Source organism: Dromiciops gliroides, chromosome 2, assembly GCF_019393635.1.
Source record: "Dromiciops gliroides isolate mDroGli1 chromosome 2, mDroGli1.pri, whole genome shotgun sequence".
NCBI classification, from domain to species: domain Eukaryota; kingdom Metazoa; phylum Chordata; class Mammalia; order Microbiotheria; family Microbiotheriidae; genus Dromiciops; species Dromiciops gliroides.
The window spans coordinates 459,551,031-459,570,446 of record NC_057862.1 but is presented as its reverse complement, the minus strand read 5'-3'; the positions used below and the strand labels follow the sequence as shown (position 1 = coordinate 459,570,446).

The following is a 19,416-nucleotide window of genomic DNA, read 5'->3' as shown; positions in this document are numbered from 1 at the left end:
CTGGCTGCTGCCAGACTGGAGTTTTTTGAGAGACTGTATGTGACATTGTCAGACCTGGAATAGGACTTCAATCCAGTTATTCTTAGCTTGGAAGCCCATTCTGTAGCCATTATCCTGAGCAGCTAGGTGATGTCGTGGATAGAAAGCCGGACCTGGAGTCAGGAAGCTACCCTGAGTTCAGATATGTGTCCCTGGGCAAGTTACTCTAACCTCAGTTGCCTCATCTGTAAAATGGGGATAAAAAATAGCACTTATCACCCAGGGTTGTTTTAAGAATAAAATGAGACAATATTTGCACTATATAGTGACCCAAAAGTCAGAGTAGTTTTAACTTATTCAAGCTATTAAAGATTAAGATTGCACTAAGACTTTTGGGACACTATAAAATTATCATTACTCCATGTTCTTCCTCCCCTCTCCTTTTCGCCTCCCTTCCCCGCCCCTCCTCTCCCTTCCCCGCCCCGCCCCTCTCCCCTCCTCCCTGTCCTCGTTCCAACCCCCTCCCCGCCCTTACCTCGCCCCTGCTTCTCGGCCGCCGTCGCTCAGGTCTCGGAGGAGCGCTGGGGAGGACAAGATGGCGCTGGATGGCGGCTCGGGGCTGTTTGGGGCCGCGGCGGCAGCGAACCCCCTATCTCGCTTCACGTGCCCGGTGTGCCTGGAGGTTTATGAGAAGCCGGAGCGGGCGCCCTGCGGACACGTGTAAGCGGGGAGAGGACTGAAGGGAGATGGCTGTCCGCGGAGCGGGGCCGGGGGCCGCGGCTGCCTCTGAGGGGGCTGGGGAGCGTCGGAGATCGGGCCGCCTTTGACAGACTGCTGAGCGGAGAGACAGACGCTGGAAAAGAGAGGGGTGTCAGGCACTGACTGAAGTGCGAGAAACTGAGGAACGGGGTCTGAGAGGGGGCGGGAGAGAAGGGGGCTGAGGACTCGAGGGGTGACTGGGGAGAGGAGTTGTGGAGAGAGGTGAGGGAGGAGTGGCGAGAGAAGGGGAATGGAGGAAGAGGAAATGAAGATGAGATAATGGGATCCAGGTTGGGGGGGAGGGGAAGCGGGTCTTGGGGTCAGACGGCCCTAGCTGTGTGACCTTGGGGTAAGTCAAGTTAACTTCTATGGGTCTCAGTTTCTTCGTCTGTAAAATGAGGGGGTTGGGCTCAGTGACCTCTAGAGACCTTAAAATGACGATCTCGTGGTTCAGGACAGAGGAAAACACGGGGGGAGGGGTGTGAACCTCAGAGGTAGATCTTCTAGGTTAGGAGTCTGAATAAGAGGTATACATGGGGGGCGGGGGGGGGGTCCTGGGAAAGGAACTCGAGGGGGGGCGGGGCTGAAGAAAAGATGACAGTGGGAAGCTGACAGAGGGGGCCGTCCCCGAGTTGGGTATTGGAGGAGACTGAGGCAAGGGGGTAAACGGAGGAAAGAGAGGAGCTTGCATAGAGAAAAGGGAGTGATAAAATATTAAGGCCCTTCCTTGTCTATTTTCTGTGATTCTATGAAAAGAAATGTGAAAGGGAGAAACGACTCAGATGGGAGAGGGGAGCAGTTGTGGGGAACTGGGGGTGGGGCAGCTTAACAACATGAACTCTGTTGAGGGTGGTGTTGCCTACTTGATCCTACCAGAATAAAAATCTCCAAATTGACTTAAAATATTTTCTTCTTTTTTATAGTACTTTCTTTTACTTTTCCCCCCAATTACATGTAAAGATAGTTTTCAACATTCATTTTTGTAAGATTTTGAGTTCCAAATTTTTCTCCCTTGCCTTCCCCCTCCTTATGCTAGCAAGCAATCTGATACAGGTTACACGTTACAATCATATTAAACATTTTCATATTAGTCATCGTGAGAGAAGAATCAGAACAAAAGGGGAAAACCACAAGAAGAAAGAAATAACAACAAAAGGGAAAATAGTATGCTTTAATCTGCATTCAGACTCCATAGTTCATTTTCTGGATATGGAGAGCATGTTCCATCATAAGTCTTGAAATTGTCTTGGATCATTGTATTGCTGAGAATAGCTAAGTCTATCACAGTTGATCAAAGAGTTGCTGTAAATATTTTTGTACATGTGGATTCTTTTCCCTTTTTGATGATCTCTTTGGGATACTGAACTAGTAGTGGTTAGTGAGTCAAAGGGCATGCACAGCTTTATAGCCCTTTGGGTATAGTTCCAAATTGCTCTCCAGAATGGTTGGATCAGTTCATGACTCCACCAATAATGCATTAGTGTTCCACTTTTCCCACATCTTCTCCATCACTTATTATTTTCCTTTTTTGTCATATTAGCCATTCTGATTGATGGGTGTGAGATGGTACCTCAGTAGTTTTAATTTGCATTTATTTCTCTAATCAATAGTGATTGAGAACAGTTTTTCATGTGGCTGTAGATAACCTTTTTCATCTGAAAACTGCCTGTTGATATCATTTTGTGTGTATGTGTGTGTGGTTTTTTGGTTTTTGTTTTTTTGCTGGGCAATGAGGGTTAAGTGACTTGCCCAGGGTCACACAGCTAGTAAGTGTCAAGTGTCTGAGGCCGGATTTGAACTCAGGTACTCCTGAATCCAGAGCCGGTGCTTTATCCACTGCGCCACCCTGTTCATATCTTTTAACCATTTATCAGTTGGGAGATGACTTATATTCTTATAGAGAAATGAGGCCTACCACATTGACTTTTGAAATTTGATTGTAATTTGTTGAAATTTGGTTGTAAACTTGAGCAGTTGCTGTGCTGTCACATTTTTATCTTGGAGACAAAAGACATTACATTTATTTACCCTTTTCCTTCCTTTTCTGGTACTTAGGACATTCCTAGTTTAGTATGGTAGAGACAAAGTTAACTTTACCAGTTAAAAGAGGAAAAAGTAGGTGGGTCAGTAGTATGGGAGAAGAAATGGTAGGAAACTGAAAGTGAAAGCTTGTTTGGAAACTGAAAGAGTTTAAAAATAGTAATGGAATTTAAAATAATATTAGTTGGATATGATTTATAATATAATCATCCATGGTGCCAGGTAACAGTTGGGATGTGATCTATACCTCCTTATATGACTGAAGATTTTGAAACACAATTTTGTGTTAATTTGAAGAGGTCATTTGCTGTAGTAGAAGTTACACAGGGGTATAAATCAAAAGATTTGTATTTTAGTCTCATTTCTGCCACTAATTAATTTAGGACCTCTCTGAGCCTCACTTTCTCACCTGAAAAATGGGCATAATGACCCCAACTACTTTACAGGATTGTTGTGAGGATTAAATGAGATAGTGAAAGTGAAATACTATACAAATGTTAGTTGTTTTTGGTACTTTTTGTTTGCTGGTCTCTGGATTAGGTATCTATTTACATTACTATTTAGATGGCCTACTCATATTCAGCGAGCATGCTTAGTCATAATTGCAGATCTAAATCTACTGTCCTTCAAACAAAACAGTTGTCCTGCTTTAGCAAGCCTGGGGACAGTTATAATGACAGTTTACCAAATATTACAGGGAACATTGGGCAGTGAAACAAGTAATACAAGTGGCATGTACTTGTTAATAAGGATGGCTGCTGTTGGTAATACATTCTCATTGGAAGCTTTCTGGTAAATTTTATTGTAAATGTCTTAAATCCACCAAATTGGATAAATTACTAATTATTGACCGAGTGTTTATTGTTTATAACAAGTAATTTTCTGTCATCAGATCTTCATTCATTGACATACAGATGGTTGTCTGATGGGGACATACATGTAGTATCTTCCTTACTGTGAACTCTTGTCAGATCTTTTTATTTCTGTTTTAGCTTTTGCGCTGTTTGCCTACAACAATGCCTAAAACCGAAGAAACCCGTCTGTGGTGTCTGTCGAAGTGCTCTGTCTCTGGGAACCAAAGCTGTGGACTTAGAAAAGCAAATTGAAGCAACTGAGGCAACCTGTAGTGGCTGCAATAAAAACGTATGTGTAACAATCAAGTTGGAAGCATACCGGTGCATTCCACTTGTACCTGTTTGAAATTCATTTGGTAAACAAATGAGGGAATTTATTCTTAGAGGTTGCTATGCTGCTCAACAGTAATAAAATCTGATATCTATAAGGCACTTGATGGTTTAACAGTGCTTTTCTTTCTACAACCCTGTGAGTTTAGGTAGTATGGGAATTAAAAAAAAAATTTATTTGTTTATTTATTTTAAAATTTATTTATTTGTTTATTTTTTGGCAGGGCACTGAGGATTAAGTGACTTGCCTAGGGTCACACAGCTAGTAAAGTGTCAAGTGTCTTAGGCAGGACTTGAACTCAGGTCCTCCTGAATCCAAGGCTAGTGCTTTATCTACTGAGCCATCTAGCTGCCCCTACTATAAGAATTTTATCCCCATTTTATGAAGAGAGAGAAAACTAAGTGGTCAAAGATGTTAAATTGACAAGTCAGTCACTAAATATTTTAAGTACCTGCTATATGCTAGGCATTGTGCTAAGTGCTAGGGATACAAAAAAGAGGCAAAAGACAGTCCCAGCCCTTAAGGAGCTCACAATCTAATAGAAGAGAAAGCAAGCAAACTAGTACAAACAAGTTATATGTGGCATAAAAAGTAGGAAAGAAAGTAGAAAAGAAGGAAGACAGAGGAATTGAATGTTAAGGAGTTGAAAGGCTCCTGTAGAAAATAGGGTTGGGTTTTTGTTTTGGTTTTTTGGGTGAGGCAATTGGCGTTAAGTGATTTGCCTAGGGTCACACAGCTAGTGTCAAGTATCTGAGGCCGGATCTGAACTCAGGTCTTCCTGAATCCAGGGCCAGTGCTTTATCCAGTGCCCCAGATGATGGTATCTTTGACAGAAATAGGGAAAGTAAGAAGGGCGTGAAGTTTGGGGAGAAAGATGAGAAGTTCCATTTTGGACATGTTGAATTTAAGATGCCTGGTTCTAGATGTCTGAAAGGCAGTTGGAAATGGGAGACTGGGGGTCAGCAGAGAGGCTGGGGAAGGAGAGAGAGATTTGAGAATCATTAGCAGAGATGATAATTAAATCCATGGGAGCTGATGAGATCCCCAAGTGAAGCAGTCTAGAGGGAGAAGAGAAAAGGGTCCAGGACAGAACCCTGAGGGATGCCTGTGGTTAGGAGGGATGATGTGAAGAGGATCTAGCAAAGGAGATGGAGGAGTGCCCAGGGTCAGACAGCCAATATGTGTGAGAACAGAAATTTTGACCCACTCTCCTTACTCCAAGGTTAGCACTTTCTCTGCTACATTATACTGCTTGCTTCTTTCTTGCTTTATGTAGTGAAAAGCATAGTAGACTTGAAGTCCATAGCCTTTGCTCTGAGTCTTCTTGGTCTTGCCACCTTGACCAGCAATATAGTTAGCCTTTTTGGAGCTATAGTTTCCACATCTCAAATGGGACATTAGTCTTAATCTCTTAAGTTTCTTCTCAGCTCTGAATCTTTGGTTCTTTCATTTTTTTATAATCAAATATTCTCAAGTCTCTGTATCCATAAATATATTTTTCTTCTTAATGTAATGCCCAGATTTTTATAGAAGGGGCAGTATGGAATTAAATCTTAGATTTTCTAGATCTTTTGTTTTGACACTCAGCATATTAATGTTCTAAACTTGTAGTCTTTCTTGTCTTAAATCCTATCAGAACTAGACATGAACTAGTACTTCCACATCCTAGACTATTAGGATGTAGTCTCATGTGTTTAGTGGCCAAGTTTAAGTGGTGGTATAGAAAAGTTAACAGATCTGCTGAGTTTAGTTTAGTTTAGTTTGTCCACAAGGCAAAAACCTTAGCATAAATGAACAATAACCTCTTTAAGTAAGCCTCTTTAAGATGATATTGTCAAGGTAATTATATAACATGGAAGAAAAATTCTTCAGTCCAGTAAAACTTCAGTTTTCTGATTAACTGAAGCTTTTTTGTGGGGGGGGGGGGGCGGGCGGCAGTGGGGGTTAAGTGACTTGCCCAGGGTCACACAGCTAGTAAGTGTCAAGTGTCTGAGGCCGGATTTGAACTCGGGTACTCCTGAATCCAGGGCCAGTGCTTTATCCACTGCACCACCTAGCTGCCCCTAACTGAAGCTTTTTAGTAACCTAAAATCCATTTCCCATTGGCTAGAGTTGGAAGGACCCTTAGAATTAGAAGCCATCTAGTTTACTCTCATATTACAAAGAAGAAAACTAACCTCTAAAGAGACTAGAAGGGGCAGCTAGGTGGTACAGTGGATAAAGCACCGGCCCTGGATTCAGGAGGACCTGAGTTCAAATGTGACCTCAGACACTTGACACTTACTAGCTGTGTGACCCTGGGCAAGTCACTTAATACTCATTGCCCCAACCAAAAATAAAATAAAATAAAATAAAGAGGCTAGAAAACTTGCAGGTCACACAGCTAGCTCCTACAGCTGTGGGGAGGGAGGGATTTTTTTTGAAAAGAAAAGACTTAGGCTTGTGATATTAGGTAAATCATTTCCCTTCTCTTGTCTGGGTATCACTTTCTTCCATATAAAGAGAAGGGTTTGGATTAGTTAATATCTACATTTCCTGGGTCTTTTGTATAGTGATTCTAGGATGGGCACCTTCAATTAGGAGTAAGCAAAGGCAAGTGCTACTTACTCAAACTTGTGTCTGACACTCTTTTGGGGCCCCAACTACTTTCTCCTTTCTCTGCATAAAGGACCTCAACCCTTTGGACAAAACATTGCTTTTTTTTCTCCTTTAAGTATTCTAACTAGTTCTTTCATGTTGATTCTCTAGCTGGCCCTATCAAAAATGCGCAACCATGTGGCTTCCTGTTCCAAGTATCAGAGCTACCTAATGGAGGGTGTTAAGGCTACCACTAAGGATATGACATATCAGCCAAGGTAAATATGTTACCACTCAACTACTCCTTTTCTATTTTGCTGTTCCTTATAGTTTCCATCAATCTTAAACTCTTGGGAATTATTTTAAATGAACCAAAGGTGTTAGACACTTAATATTTTCAGGTGTCTAAATAACTTCAAGAAGGTAGAAGTGTAGGCATTTTATTAGTTTTAGCTGATTGGTGTTCACATATTTATTTAGTATTGGACTGGGAATTGAAAGTGCTAGTTTTGGGGGGGTTTTTTTGTTTTTTTATTAGTTTTTTTGGTTAGGTAATTGGGGTTGAGTGACTTGCCCAGGATCACACAGCTAGCTAGGGCCAGTGCTCTATCCACTGCACCACCTAGCTGCCCCGAGGGTTCTAGTTTTTAGCTTTATCTTTGGCACTGACTAGTTGACTGACCCCTAAGCAAGTTATGCCCTTGGTGAACCTCAGTTTTCTAATCTGTAAATTTGGGAGGAAGGGCTAGATGATTTAATGTTTTATGAGCTTACTTAAGTTGTTTTTAATTTGATACCTGTATTGGGGCAGCTAGGTGGCGCAGTGGATAGAGCACCGGCCCTGGAGTCAGGAGTACCTGAGTTCAACTCTGGCCTCAGACACTTAACACTTACTAGCTGTGTGACCCTGGGCAAGTCACTTAACCCCATTTGCCTCACTTAAAAAAAAAAAAGTAATTTGATACCTGTATCATAAAAAGCTCAGTCTCTAAACTTCATAAGAGATGGAAAACAAAGTTACAATGTGTTTAGCATGTGAAATAATCATTACAATTCACATTTATGTAATCTGTTAAGATTTTTCTCTTTGAAAACCTGATGAGGTTTGCAAAGTACCTCCCTCATTACAGATTTTTGAAGTCATATTCCCAGAATTTTAATCCCTATTTTACAGATAGAGGAATTGAGGCTTAGAGAAATTCAGTGATTTGTTCATGGTTGCTTAATCTGGATTTAAACTCTAGTCTCCTGACTTTAGGCATAGCACTCTTTCTGTTATACCATTCTGCTTCTCAAAATCATCTTTGTCATGTTCAGGAAATTAATTTTGTAGCACATTATTTTTCTGAATGCTTAGTGTGAGAAAATAAGGGGGTTTTGGGGACTCAGATTCCTCTCCCTCCCCCCTGCCCCCCGGAACTCTGGCTGGTTTTGCAGGGCCCACCCAGAGTCAGGAAAATTTAAAAAGAAATGTAGATCGACCTTCCTGACTAACCAAAGGAAGTTAACTAAACTTAAGACCACCTTCAAGTCATGTCAATCAATGGACTTGAATGCTACCAGCCAATTAGCTTGGACCTACAGGTAGCTTCCATTCTCACAGGCATGGGAACTTCCTCTTTTTGGCCTGAGACTTGTAGGTGAAGGCATCTCTTTTTCTCTTCTCTCTCCCTTAGATCCTAGGTAGGCTTTCCTATCTTTCAGAGCCATGTGCACTCTCTATACTAATATTTAATATACTTTAATAAATGCTTAATGCCCCAAACTGGTGCAATAGCCTCTAATTTCTAAGTAACAAATATATGATAAACCCCAGCTAATTTTCCCTACACTTGGGACAGTAATAGGCAACCATACAAATAGTTTTACATGCCACATTAGCATAGAAATTTTCACATGATATACAGTTTAATAAATATTTGTGGAAATATAACTTAGTTTTCTTGTTATGTGATTGTTGATTTGTATGGGTGATTTTTCCCTTCTTCTCTCTAGGGATATCCCAAACCGATTTACCTTTCCATGTCCTTACTGTCCTGAGAAGAACTTTGATCAGGAAGGACTAGCTGAACACTGCAAAATGTACCACAGCACGGATACTAAATCAGTGGTAATGTGGATTTTCTTTAAATTCAATTTATACTCATGGAGAAGATGCCCAGCATGACTGTTTATACTGTCCATTTGAGCTTTTTTCAAATGTTGATTTGCTACATCTTATTGGCAATACGGGCAACTAGGTGGTGCAGTGGATAGAGTGCCAGGCCTGGAGTCAGGAAGACTCATCTTCTTGAGTTCAAATCTGGCCTTAGACACTTCCTAGCTATGTGACCCTGGGCAAGTCACTTAACTCTATCTGCTTCAGTTTCCTCATCTATAAAATGAGCTGGAGAAGGAAATGGCAAAATACTCCAGTATCTTTGCCAAGAAAACCCCAAATGAGGTCACAAAGAGTTGGACACGACTGAACAACAACAGATGGGCAGTATAGATTAGTTTTCCCTCTTATATTATAATTGATAATTTGCCTCTTAATTGAATGATGTCATCAGCTTTATCCTGAATTCACAATGGACTGGTTCTCTTGAATATAGCTATATTGGGGAGTTGTTCTATGTTTGCACTCTCCATCCTCCATTGATGTTCTTTACCTTTTCTTTGTCTGCTCCAATCCTGTCTATATTTCAAGGCCCAACTCTTATTCCTCCTCTACGAAGCTTTACAAAGCCATCTCATTGTATAGTACTTTCTTGCTCCTGTGCCTTAAGTACATGCTACCTGTATACTTAACTTGGCAGTTTATTATGTAGAATCTTATAGTATTTCTTGTGTTTTTTGTCTTGTGTTGCTCTTAGTCAGCAGGTATTTATTAAGCACCTTTTATGTGCCAGATGTGCTAAATGTTAGAAATAAAAGTGTGTTGAATATGTAGCATGATACAATGACTGTTTAGATTATGGAAATTACATTTTGAGTGGTTCTTTTTTTTGGCGGTTCATATAATTTAGCACTGGAAAGAACACTGGACTGAAAGTTAAGGAACCTAGTTTCCCTCTCTATGAAAAGGATTTGGTTAGACTAGATAAATAAGCTTCTTTTAAACTCTGATTTTCTAGAGTTACATGATTCTCTTTTTCCCCCTTGGTTTAAAGGTTTGTCCAATTTGTGCCTCAATGCCTTGGGGGGACCCTAATTACCGGAGCGCCAACTTCATCGATCACATTCAGCGCAGACATCAATTTTCCTATGACACTTTTGTGGTGAGTGATATTTCCAAGTTGGAAAATTTCATGCAGAATCATTTGTACTATTGTGAGGAAAACAATCAAGATTGACTTTAGGGACTTTGCCTCCCAAGTCTTAGTTACCTTATCTGTAAAATGGAGGTGATTATATTTTTACCACTTTTCTCAGAGTTGCTGTGAGGAGGACCATTTTATAATTGGTAAAGTTATGTAGAACTGTGAATTACTTTTATTTCAGTAAGTAATAAAAAAAAAAAATTCCAGGTGGATTTCTTTCTTGCCTTAAAGTAGAATGAACCATGCTAATGTTACTAATTCTATAAAAATAGTGCTGCTAGGGTCTTGTTTCTCTAACCCCCACCCTACCCCGACCTTAATCTGGTGTCTACTTTGTATATGTTGTTTCCATCAGGAGAATGTAAGCTCCTCGTGGGTAGGGAATATTTCACTTTTGTCTTTGTCTCCCCGGTGCTTAGCATAGAGGAGGCCCTGAATGTTTGTTGATTGGTTAATACAACTCTTAAATTTCATTTGCTCTTTTATAAGGGAAATTTGTATAATTTTCATCTTAACTAAGTGCAGTCATGCCCATCCTCCCATCCCTCATTACTACTACATGATTATCACTATCTTGTTGCTGAGGCTTCATGTTGCATAATACTACTCTGTTTTTGTCCTCAGGATTATGATGTGGACGAAGATGACATGATGAACCAGGCTTTGCTACGCTCCTTGATAGATAAATGAGCTCAAAACTTATGCTTCAGAGTTCTAAGGTTTACATAGAAGAAGTAGGAGCAGCAGTTTATTTTTGAATGGGCATGAGAGCTTTTTTTTTTTTTTTTTTTACAGACCTTGAAACTCTTAGGCCCCATCTTTGCTTCCTCCTTTTTGGCAGGTTTTGTTGTATTGCACTTCTATTTTCTGGGTCTTTTTTCTGCAATGAAAATGGTGGTATTTTTTCTTTCACTTCCGCTTTTGTTTTCACCCTTTCCAGTTTTTTCTGGTTACTTCCTATAAGCTAGAGTCACATTCTGGGGCATTGTAGTAAAATTGAGATAGCAGAAAGTCTGACTTCTTCATTTTCTTGCCATGGAGCTATAATAAAACATTGAGTGTTTCATTAGACTTTGAGCTAGGATGGCCTCTAGTCCTTGGCTCTATCTGCCTAAGGCTGGGATTAATTTTCCAGTAAGCTGAAAGCCCTTTTTAGGGTGTTTAGTAGGGTTCATAAGTGTTGTGAATGATAATTTTTGATTACGTTTTCATACAACTCAAGCACACCTCTTAGAATTCCATTAAGTTCAGTACCTAGTTGGTATTGAATAAAGTAGAATAAAATGAAACCCCTTTTATCAGCAAAAGTAAATGTTTCTAGAATTGAAGAGTAAAATTCTAAATCTTTGTAAATGGGCAGGAATATTTTTCCCCGGACTAGTGGTGTATTTTCAGGTGTCTTGCCTGATAATCAACCCTCCTCATTTCGGGGTCTTTTTGTGTTCTCGGTCGTGTTCTTGGTTCTTGGCCCATGTAGCAATGTGTTAAAATTAAAATTTCAGAACACAAGAGCTTTCCAAAGGAAACTGAGATGGAAAGAGATTTTTCAGTTAGGATTTATGACAGTAGAAAGCTTGGATTTTTTTTTCTGAAAGTAAATTATATAAACTGAGAATTTGTTTTATTTCTTGAATGGTTTTTCTGTGGAATCAGTTTCAACAGAGAAATCCATGTATAAAATGTTATCTTTAGTTCAGTGTAAAATGTAAGAAATCAGAATGCCCTCAGGCAGATCCTGCTATCTGGAGGTAACATAGAAGCAAAGTGTTGTCTTAACCAAAAAAAAAAAAAAGAAAGAAAGAAAAAGAAATCCCCTAATATTCAGAGCATTGTAAATAGTTCTTTGCACAGAATAGAAATGTTGTTTTATTAATCATCTGGATTTCGAGATTCGTATTTCTTTTTTATTCCAGGAAACCTGCTTTGGAAACTGTTCAGGGAACTTGAAGTTCAGCATACTTTGCTAATGTTAATAAGCACAAGGCCAAAGTGCTTTGAGCCTCTTCTGTAAGAGCTGAGCTCTGCTTGCCTCCTAATGAACAAAAGGAGGGTGGAACCAGATCAGGTTTTGATCTCGTTCTTTAGACTTCATGTCTGACTGCTGGATTTAATCTAGTCAGTGACTGATGTTCCAGGTAACCAGACATGCTTTGGGCCTGTATGCTGCTATCCTATCTTTTCCTAATGGGCTTAAGTAGCATCTGTAAATGCCAGTTGATCCCTGAAAGCCCATATAACTCCAAGTGCTAGTGGTTTAGTTTTAACTTTTTAGGCTTTCTTTACTACAGTTGGATCCCGGAGTTGAGGACATCACTGTAATTAAGTTCTAGAGAAATTTCACTTTAACACTGAAGCAAGCTATAACTTTCTAGAAGTTAGGTAGGAAAAAAAGTGTCTAAACTTTGGGATTTGGAAGTTTTGACTAGAGCATATCAGACTCACTGGGCAAAGGGATCAACTTGATTCCAGTTATTTTCTTGTATTAATCTTAAGTGCACTTCATATATTTCTTGTAAGAAGACTTTCAGAAAATGAGAACTTTATCTTGTTCTGACTTAAAAGTCAAAATATAAATAAATTTAATAATTTATTAAGTTTTCAACATGCTGTTTTGGCTTACTGTGTTGGAGTTCTGGGAGCCGAAATCTGGGAATCTGGGGCTTTCTTGACTATCACTCACTCCTTCCCCCTCCCTCCCATCAATGCCATTTTCTGCCCAAGCAAGTAAGACTGTTTACTTAACAATCCTTATTCTTCCACTAAGGGTCTCCTCTGATGCCTCAGGGGTGGTGGTGACCTCAGATTTTCTTTTTTCTTTTTTTTTTTGATGGGCAATGAGGGTTAAGTAACTTGCCCAGGGTCATACAGCTAGTAAGTGTCAAGTGTCTGAGCCTGAATTTGAACTCAGATCCTCCTGAATCCAAGGCTTGTGCTTCATCCACTGCACCACCTAACTGCCCCCACCTCAGATTTTCAAAGGTCATGTCAATAGAGCATGAGTTTTGGTTGGTCCCAGTAGAAAGGCTTTGAACATGGCCCTGGCAGCTTTCTTGTCTGTGGAACCTGTTTAAAGAAGCTTATCACCAGGTGGTTGGTTTTCCTCCTATTCATCTACTAATTCATGGAATGACTGTTATCATCAGCCATAGAAAACTACTGAACTCAAGTACTGTGCTGAAATTACAGAGCTCTTTTTTGAAGAAATAACAATAACTGCTTCCATCTTCCACATAACAAACCTGTGATGTGTATTTGTGGGGAAGGGAGGGGGGTGGGGGGACAAGCCTTTATCAAGTGCCTACTGAGTGCTTTTATAAAGATTCTCATCATTATCATGTGAGTAGTCTTTTCCCCATTTTGTAGATTAGGAAATACTCAGAAAGAGGAAACAACTTTTTTTTTGGTTTGTTTAGCAGTTTATTTTCCACCAATTGCATTTAAAAACAGTTTTAACTTCCATTTTAAAAAATGTTGTGTTCCAAATTCTCTTTCTCCCTCTCTACCCCTCCCCCTTTAAGAAGGCAAGCATTCAATATAAATTATACATGTGTGGTCATGTAAAACAAGGAAATAATTCACCAAATTACACAGCTAGTAAGTGGTGACGCCCTACTTGCACTCAGGTCTTGGGGCAGCTAAGTATTACAGTGGATATAAAGCACGAAGTCAGGAGGACCTGAGTTCAAATATGGCCACAGACACTTCTAGTTGTGTGACCCTGGGCAAGTCACAACCCCAGTTGCCTCCTCTACCACCCCCAAATGTCACTGTTTCCAAGTCCAGTGCTGTTACTAACTCTAAAGTGGAATAAAAATTATTAACCTGGCTTTGTAATATCTAGGAGTTATTGACCTGACTGTAAATAATTAAGCTCATAGACTTCACTTTTCCACCACAGGTAGTTTACAGTAAACTAAAAGCCAGGCCTGTTCCTTGAGGCCTTTCCTATACTGCATAGATAACCAGCATGAAGTGAATCTGAAATCTTTGCCATTTGGTTTGAATATTTTTTAAAAGTTTGTCAATGAGCTAGACTTTAAATTCACGATAGAGAGCTGGAGGAAGTCTTGCCAAAAGCTTAATACAGCAATGTTGTGCAGTGAGCGGGGCATCAGGCTCTGTCCAAGACTAGCACTGTGACTTTGGACAAGTCGTTGGTCTTCTCTCCAACCCCATCTCTGAAATGAGAGGATTAGATGAATTCTAAGGTCCTGCCCAGCTTCAACTTTATTCTACAGTGCTGATCACAAACTTGCTGGGATTCTTACCTTCCCTCAACACCTTAGTTGGAAATCATATTTTAATAGACTGACTTGGTGCATTGAACTTTGCTGCTGCTAATGCTCAGGCAGAATTAGACTGGTAAGTGGCTAAAACTTAAATTGGCCCCAGGATGATCAGAAGTAGGCCCAAGGGAATTGGGGGAAACACTGTCCAATGGGATTATATTCTAAAGGAGCCATAATTAACTTGCCCAGTATTTATGAGCTGCTAATAAGAATAGCTGATATTTACATGTAGTGAAGACAAGGCTCCTGGAGGATGAGTTAGAGTAGCTTACTGTGTATTTGGAAAGGCAAGTTCTGGAGGCAGCTAAGGACCTGTAGAATTCACTCCAGAAACCATTAAGTGCTTAATTCTGGAAGAGATATAAAAATGGTTGATCCAGCCTTTAGGCTGTAGATCAGGAGCAGGAGGAGGATATGGGAGAAGAAGTTGCCCTACATATGCATAAATACGCAATTACTTTGTTATAATTATAGTTCAGGATAAGCCATGAGCATGAAACAAAGTGCTATAACATTTCTAAGGCACTTGAGATTTATGAAGCACTTTGTTTACAACAACCATCTATGAGGTAGTTAATGCAAATATTATTCCTATTGCCACAAATAACAACCTAAGAGGCTTAATGACTTGCCTGCCACTTGCCTTGAGTAAAACAAGATTTAATGCCATGTCTCCTAAATCCATCATTCTTTCCATAACAAATTGTCTCAGGCAAGTTTAAAGAAAGGACAGATCGATTCTGAGTGCAACTCTCAGGGAAAATTGTCCGAGCTGAAGGTCGTTCAAGCCTGCCTCTGCTTGTCAATATCTCAAGCCAGTGGTTATGCAGCCCTGTTTAAGGGTCTCCAAATATTAAATGAGAATTTCAGAAAAGGGAGAAGGCACTGGGGATTGGCCTGATCAGTGAAGTTTTTCTGAAGATTGTAGGGCCTGAGCTAGTCCTTGAAAAGAGGATTAAATATATTGTATATGCCTTATTCTGCAGATACAAATAGAAAAAGTGACACAGTCCTGTGCCAGCTGGGGGAGATTACTCAGAAGAGTTCAGCTGCAGGGCTAATAGAAAGTCTCAGAATGGGTTCTCAATGGGTTCTGGCGCTGTTCTGTGCTGTGGGGGGAGGGAGACAAGGCAAGAAAGGGAGGGGGCCTTTGGTGGTGGCAGGTCTTTCCATAGCTTGGGACCTTGAATGGCTTCTGGTATTGTCCTTGCATGTAGGGGTAGAGGTCAAAGGAAGTGGGGAGGGTGCTTCTGGTGTTGGGTCTTCCTGACAGCTGGTCATTCCTGATGGGTTCATAGGTGAGGGTGAGGATATTTCATTCAGCAAACATTAGGTACCAAAATACAGGACCCTTTTACATCCTGGAGATGGAAAGATGAATAGGACAAGGTCTCAAGCCTGAAGGAGATTATAATCTAAATTTGGAAGCACCTTAAAAAGAAAAAGTATTTTGCCAATTCAAGATTAATAATAGACAACATCCTAGCTTATGTTTGCACAGAGAACTTAGAGAAGAGCAAGTGAATTTCCCTCCCTGGATCTCATTTGTCTCAGTAAAATGATGGGATTAGAATAGGCAATATCGAAAGTCTAAAATCCCCAACTCTAATATCCTATGGTTCTCTCTAGCCATGAATATCTTTATTCTAAGAATATTCCAGCTTTGATAATTACAACCCATATTTCTAATAATGCAAAGCACTCTCCCCCATAACTACTCAATTATCTCAATTATCTAACTATTTCAGTTATCTCCATTTCTGTGTCTACAGCCCCCAACATTCTGATACATTGGAAACACTTTGTCGTCACTTATTGATCAGTCGATTTACAGAGGAAGAAACTGAGGCTATGAGAAGCTGAATTTGTCCGGTCATATAACTTATGTCAGTCTTGATGCAAACCCAGGTCTCCTGACTACTAATCTAACACTCTCATGCGCTGCCTCTGTTCCATGACATTGATAACATTCTATGACTTGATGATACCTGATCTCCAAGCTAGAGTTGTTTTTTATTGAGCCCAAGGCAAGTGTGCACTATGATCCTACTTGCCAGGGCCCTTGGAAGGGACTCTGAAAGCCATCTTATCTGGACATACATGACAACTGATCCCCTGGTCATTACCTGAAGATTTCCAATGAGCAGTAACCCTCTACCTTCTAAAATTCATTCCATACTAGGATAGCTCTAATCGTTGGGAAGCATTTCCTTATCTGGCTAAAATTTGCCTTCTGAAGCTGCCACTCATTTATTCTCCTCTTTGCCCTTTGGAGCCAAATAGGTCTAGTGTAATCCCTTTTCCACATGATGGCCCTTCAGATGTTTAAAGACCACCATGTTTAGGGTCATAGATGTAGATCAGGAAACGACCTCAGTGACCATCTATCTATTCTGACCCCCTGGTTTTACAAATGTCTCTCTTAAGTCTTCAGGTTTACCATTCCAAAGTGGTTCAACTAGCCTTCATATGGCATGATCTCAAAGCCCTTCCCCATCTTGGTTGCCCTCTGTTTTCCATCTTATCAAAGTCTCCTAAACTGTGGCACCCAGAGCTGAATACAATACCTTGGTCCAGAAGTATCAAGCACTCACCTGCAGGCTTACAAAGCCCACAACACTCCTGAGTATACCTGAAGCATATTAAAATGTAATGGGGGGGCGGGGCAGCTAGATGGCGCAGTGGTTAAAAAGCACCAGTCCTGGATTCAGGAGTACCTAAGTTCAAATCTGGCCTCAGACACTTGACACTAGCTGTGTGACCCTGGGCAAGTCACTTAACCCCCATTGCCTAAAAAAAAAATGTAATGGGGGGGGGGCAAAGCTAAGTATAGCAGTGGATAAAGCACTGGCCCTGGATTCCGGATGGCCTCAGACACTTGACACATACTAACTGTGTGACCCTGGGCAAGTCACTTAATCCTCATTGCCCCGCCAAAAAAAGTAATTTGGAAATGTTTTACAAAATAAGTTAATTTTTTTAAAAAAGCACTATATAGGGGCAGCTAGATGGCACAGTGGATAGAGCACCGGTTCTGGAGTCAGGAGTACCTGAGTTCAAATCCGGCCTCAGACACTTAACACTTACTAGCTGTGTGACCCTGGGCAAGTCACTTAACCCCCATTGCCCCGCCAAAAAAAAAATTAATTTTTATTTTAAAAATTTTTTTCAAAATTAAAAAAAATTTCCCTTCCTCTTTTTTAAAAAAGGAACATAAAAATCCTTGTAACAAATATGTATAGTAAAGCAAAACAAATTCCCACATTGGCCACATCCAAAAATGTGTGCCTTGTTCTGCCTTTTGAGTCTCTTACCTTTCTGTCAGGTGTTAGGGTAGCATGGCCCATTTATCAGCCCTCTGGAATTGTGGTCGGACACTGAATCAATCAGAGCTCTTTAGTTCCAAGATCTCTTTCAGATGGACTGCTATCTAGCCATTTTGTATTTGTAAAGTTGATCTTTTGAACCTTATAGTAAGACACTTATCCCTATTAAATTTACTCTTATTGAATTCAGCCCAGTGTTCTAGCCTGTTAAAATTTTTTTGATCTTGTCATCCAGTGTGTTAGCTATCTCTTCTAGATTTGTGTCATTTGAAAATTTAGAAAGTGTGTCATCTATCCCTTTATTCAAGTCATTAATAAAAATTAAAAACAGCACAAGATCCAGGACAAATCTCTGGAAAAGTTCATTTGAGACCTCCTTCCAAGTTGATGCCAAAACATTAATGACTACTCTGTTGGTCCAGTCATGGATCAATCAATCAACAAACATTTATTCAATGGCTTCTAAGTTCCAGACCCTTAATACAAAGAATGAAACAATTTCAACTCTTAAGAAACTCACATTCTCTCGGGAGACAACTATAGCTAAAAAATACTTTGTTTCATTCTCCTTTAAATTTATTCATGATGTGTTTAGGTTGTGTGTGCATTTGGAGCATATTATAGTATGCAGTATAAGGTACTATCTACCTAGATTTTAGGAAAGCACTTGCTAGTCGCTCATGTAATTGTTGGTGGACAAGGTGAAGAGATATGGGTTGGATATCTCTCAACACTCCCTCTTGGAGACATACAGAATAAATGCAAAGTAGATAAATACAAGTTAGTGAGGGAGGGAAGGCACTAGCAGTTGGCAGAATCAGGAAATTCTTCATGTAATAGATGGTGCTAGAGCTGGGTCTTTAAGGAAGAAAAGGCATATAGAAAGAATTTCATTCCAGGCTTGGCCAACAGCCAATGCAAAGGTATGGGGAGATGAAGCATCATGTGTGCAAGAACCAGAGAGAAGGCCTGTTTGGTTGGGTCACAGAATGTGAGAAAGGCAGCAATATGTAAAGAGGCTGGAAATATAGATTGGAGACCAGGTTGTGAAGAGCTTTAAGAGCTAAACAAAGGTGTTTATGTATTATCCTAGAGGTAATAGGGAGCCACTGAAGTTTATCAAGTAGAGAGTATCATGATCTGTTCTGCACTTAAGGAAAATGAGGAGGGATAGGAGTGGGGAGAAATAAGGCAATGAGATTAATTGGAAAGCTATTGCAATAACCTAGCCAAGATGCAATGAGGGTCTGAACTAAAATTGTGTCAGATACAAAAGATAATGTGTGGATAAAAATGGTAAAATTTCGGCACTTAATTGGATTTGTGGTGAGGGAGATTGAGGAATCAAGAAGATTTTGAAACTGGGAAACTGGGAGAATGGTGATGCCTTTGAAACAGGAACATTTAGAAGGGTAGGTAGGTTTAGGGAAAACCTGTTTTGGACATGTTGAATTTGAGATGTTTCTTGGGATATCCAGATTGAAGTGTCCAATAGGCACTGAAGCTCAGGAAAGATACTGGGAGTGGAGTGGATCTGTGAGATGTCTTGCAGAGAGATGATAATTAGAACCATGAAAGCTGATGAGGTCACTGAAAGTGTTGAGAGATGTCTAACCCTCAGCCTTCCTTGTCCACAACAATTTCATGAGAAACTAGCAAATGTATTACTGAAATCTAGGTAGATAGCATCTTATACTACACAGTATAATAAACTCCAAATGTGTAAGCAATCTGAATACATAAACAATAAATTTAGAGGAGAGAATGGAACAAAGTACTATTCAGTTATATTCTTAGGGGAAGGAGAGGGGATATCAAAGTACAAGGTACCTAATTTAGATTATATAAAATTGAAAAGAGTTTTCTGAGATTGAAACTTGGGTTTTACCATACACCCAGCAAAATGTAAAGATGAGGAAAGACAGAGATATTTAATGTTGGAAGGACCCTGAGAAGAAA

General features: G+C 40.1%; 1 protein-coding gene across 1 annotated transcript; it reads left to right on the top strand.

Moving 5' to 3' along the window:
• The first annotated feature begins 531 nt into the window (after positions 1–531).
• On the top strand, positions 532–12,432 carry RNF114 (ring finger protein 114). The gene is made up of 6 exons (XM_043987511.1): positions 532–699; positions 3,771–3,921; positions 6,712–6,818; positions 8,536–8,650; positions 9,693–9,800; positions 10,467–12,432. The coding sequence occupies exons 1-6, from the start codon at positions 575–577 to the stop codon at positions 10,530–10,532; spliced, it is 672 nt and encodes a 223-aa protein (XP_043843446.1). The 5' UTR covers positions 532–574; the 3' UTR covers positions 10,533–12,432.
• Positions 12,433–19,416: the final 6,984 nt, after the last annotated feature.

Bases quoted from the DNA above. Each gene is read 5' to 3' on its own strand.
- RNF114 (XM_043987511.1), top strand. From the start codon at position 575: ATGGCGCTGGATGGCGGCTCGGGGCTGTTTGGGGCCGCGGCGGCAGCG. The intron at 6,819-8,535 runs GTAAATATGTTA...TCTTCTCTCTAG, and splicing joins GATATGACATATCAGCCAAG to GGATATCCCAAACCGATTTA. The intron at 8,651-9,692 runs GTAATGTGGATT...CTTGGTTTAAAG, and splicing joins GCACGGATACTAAATCAGTG to GTTTGTCCAATTTGTGCCTC.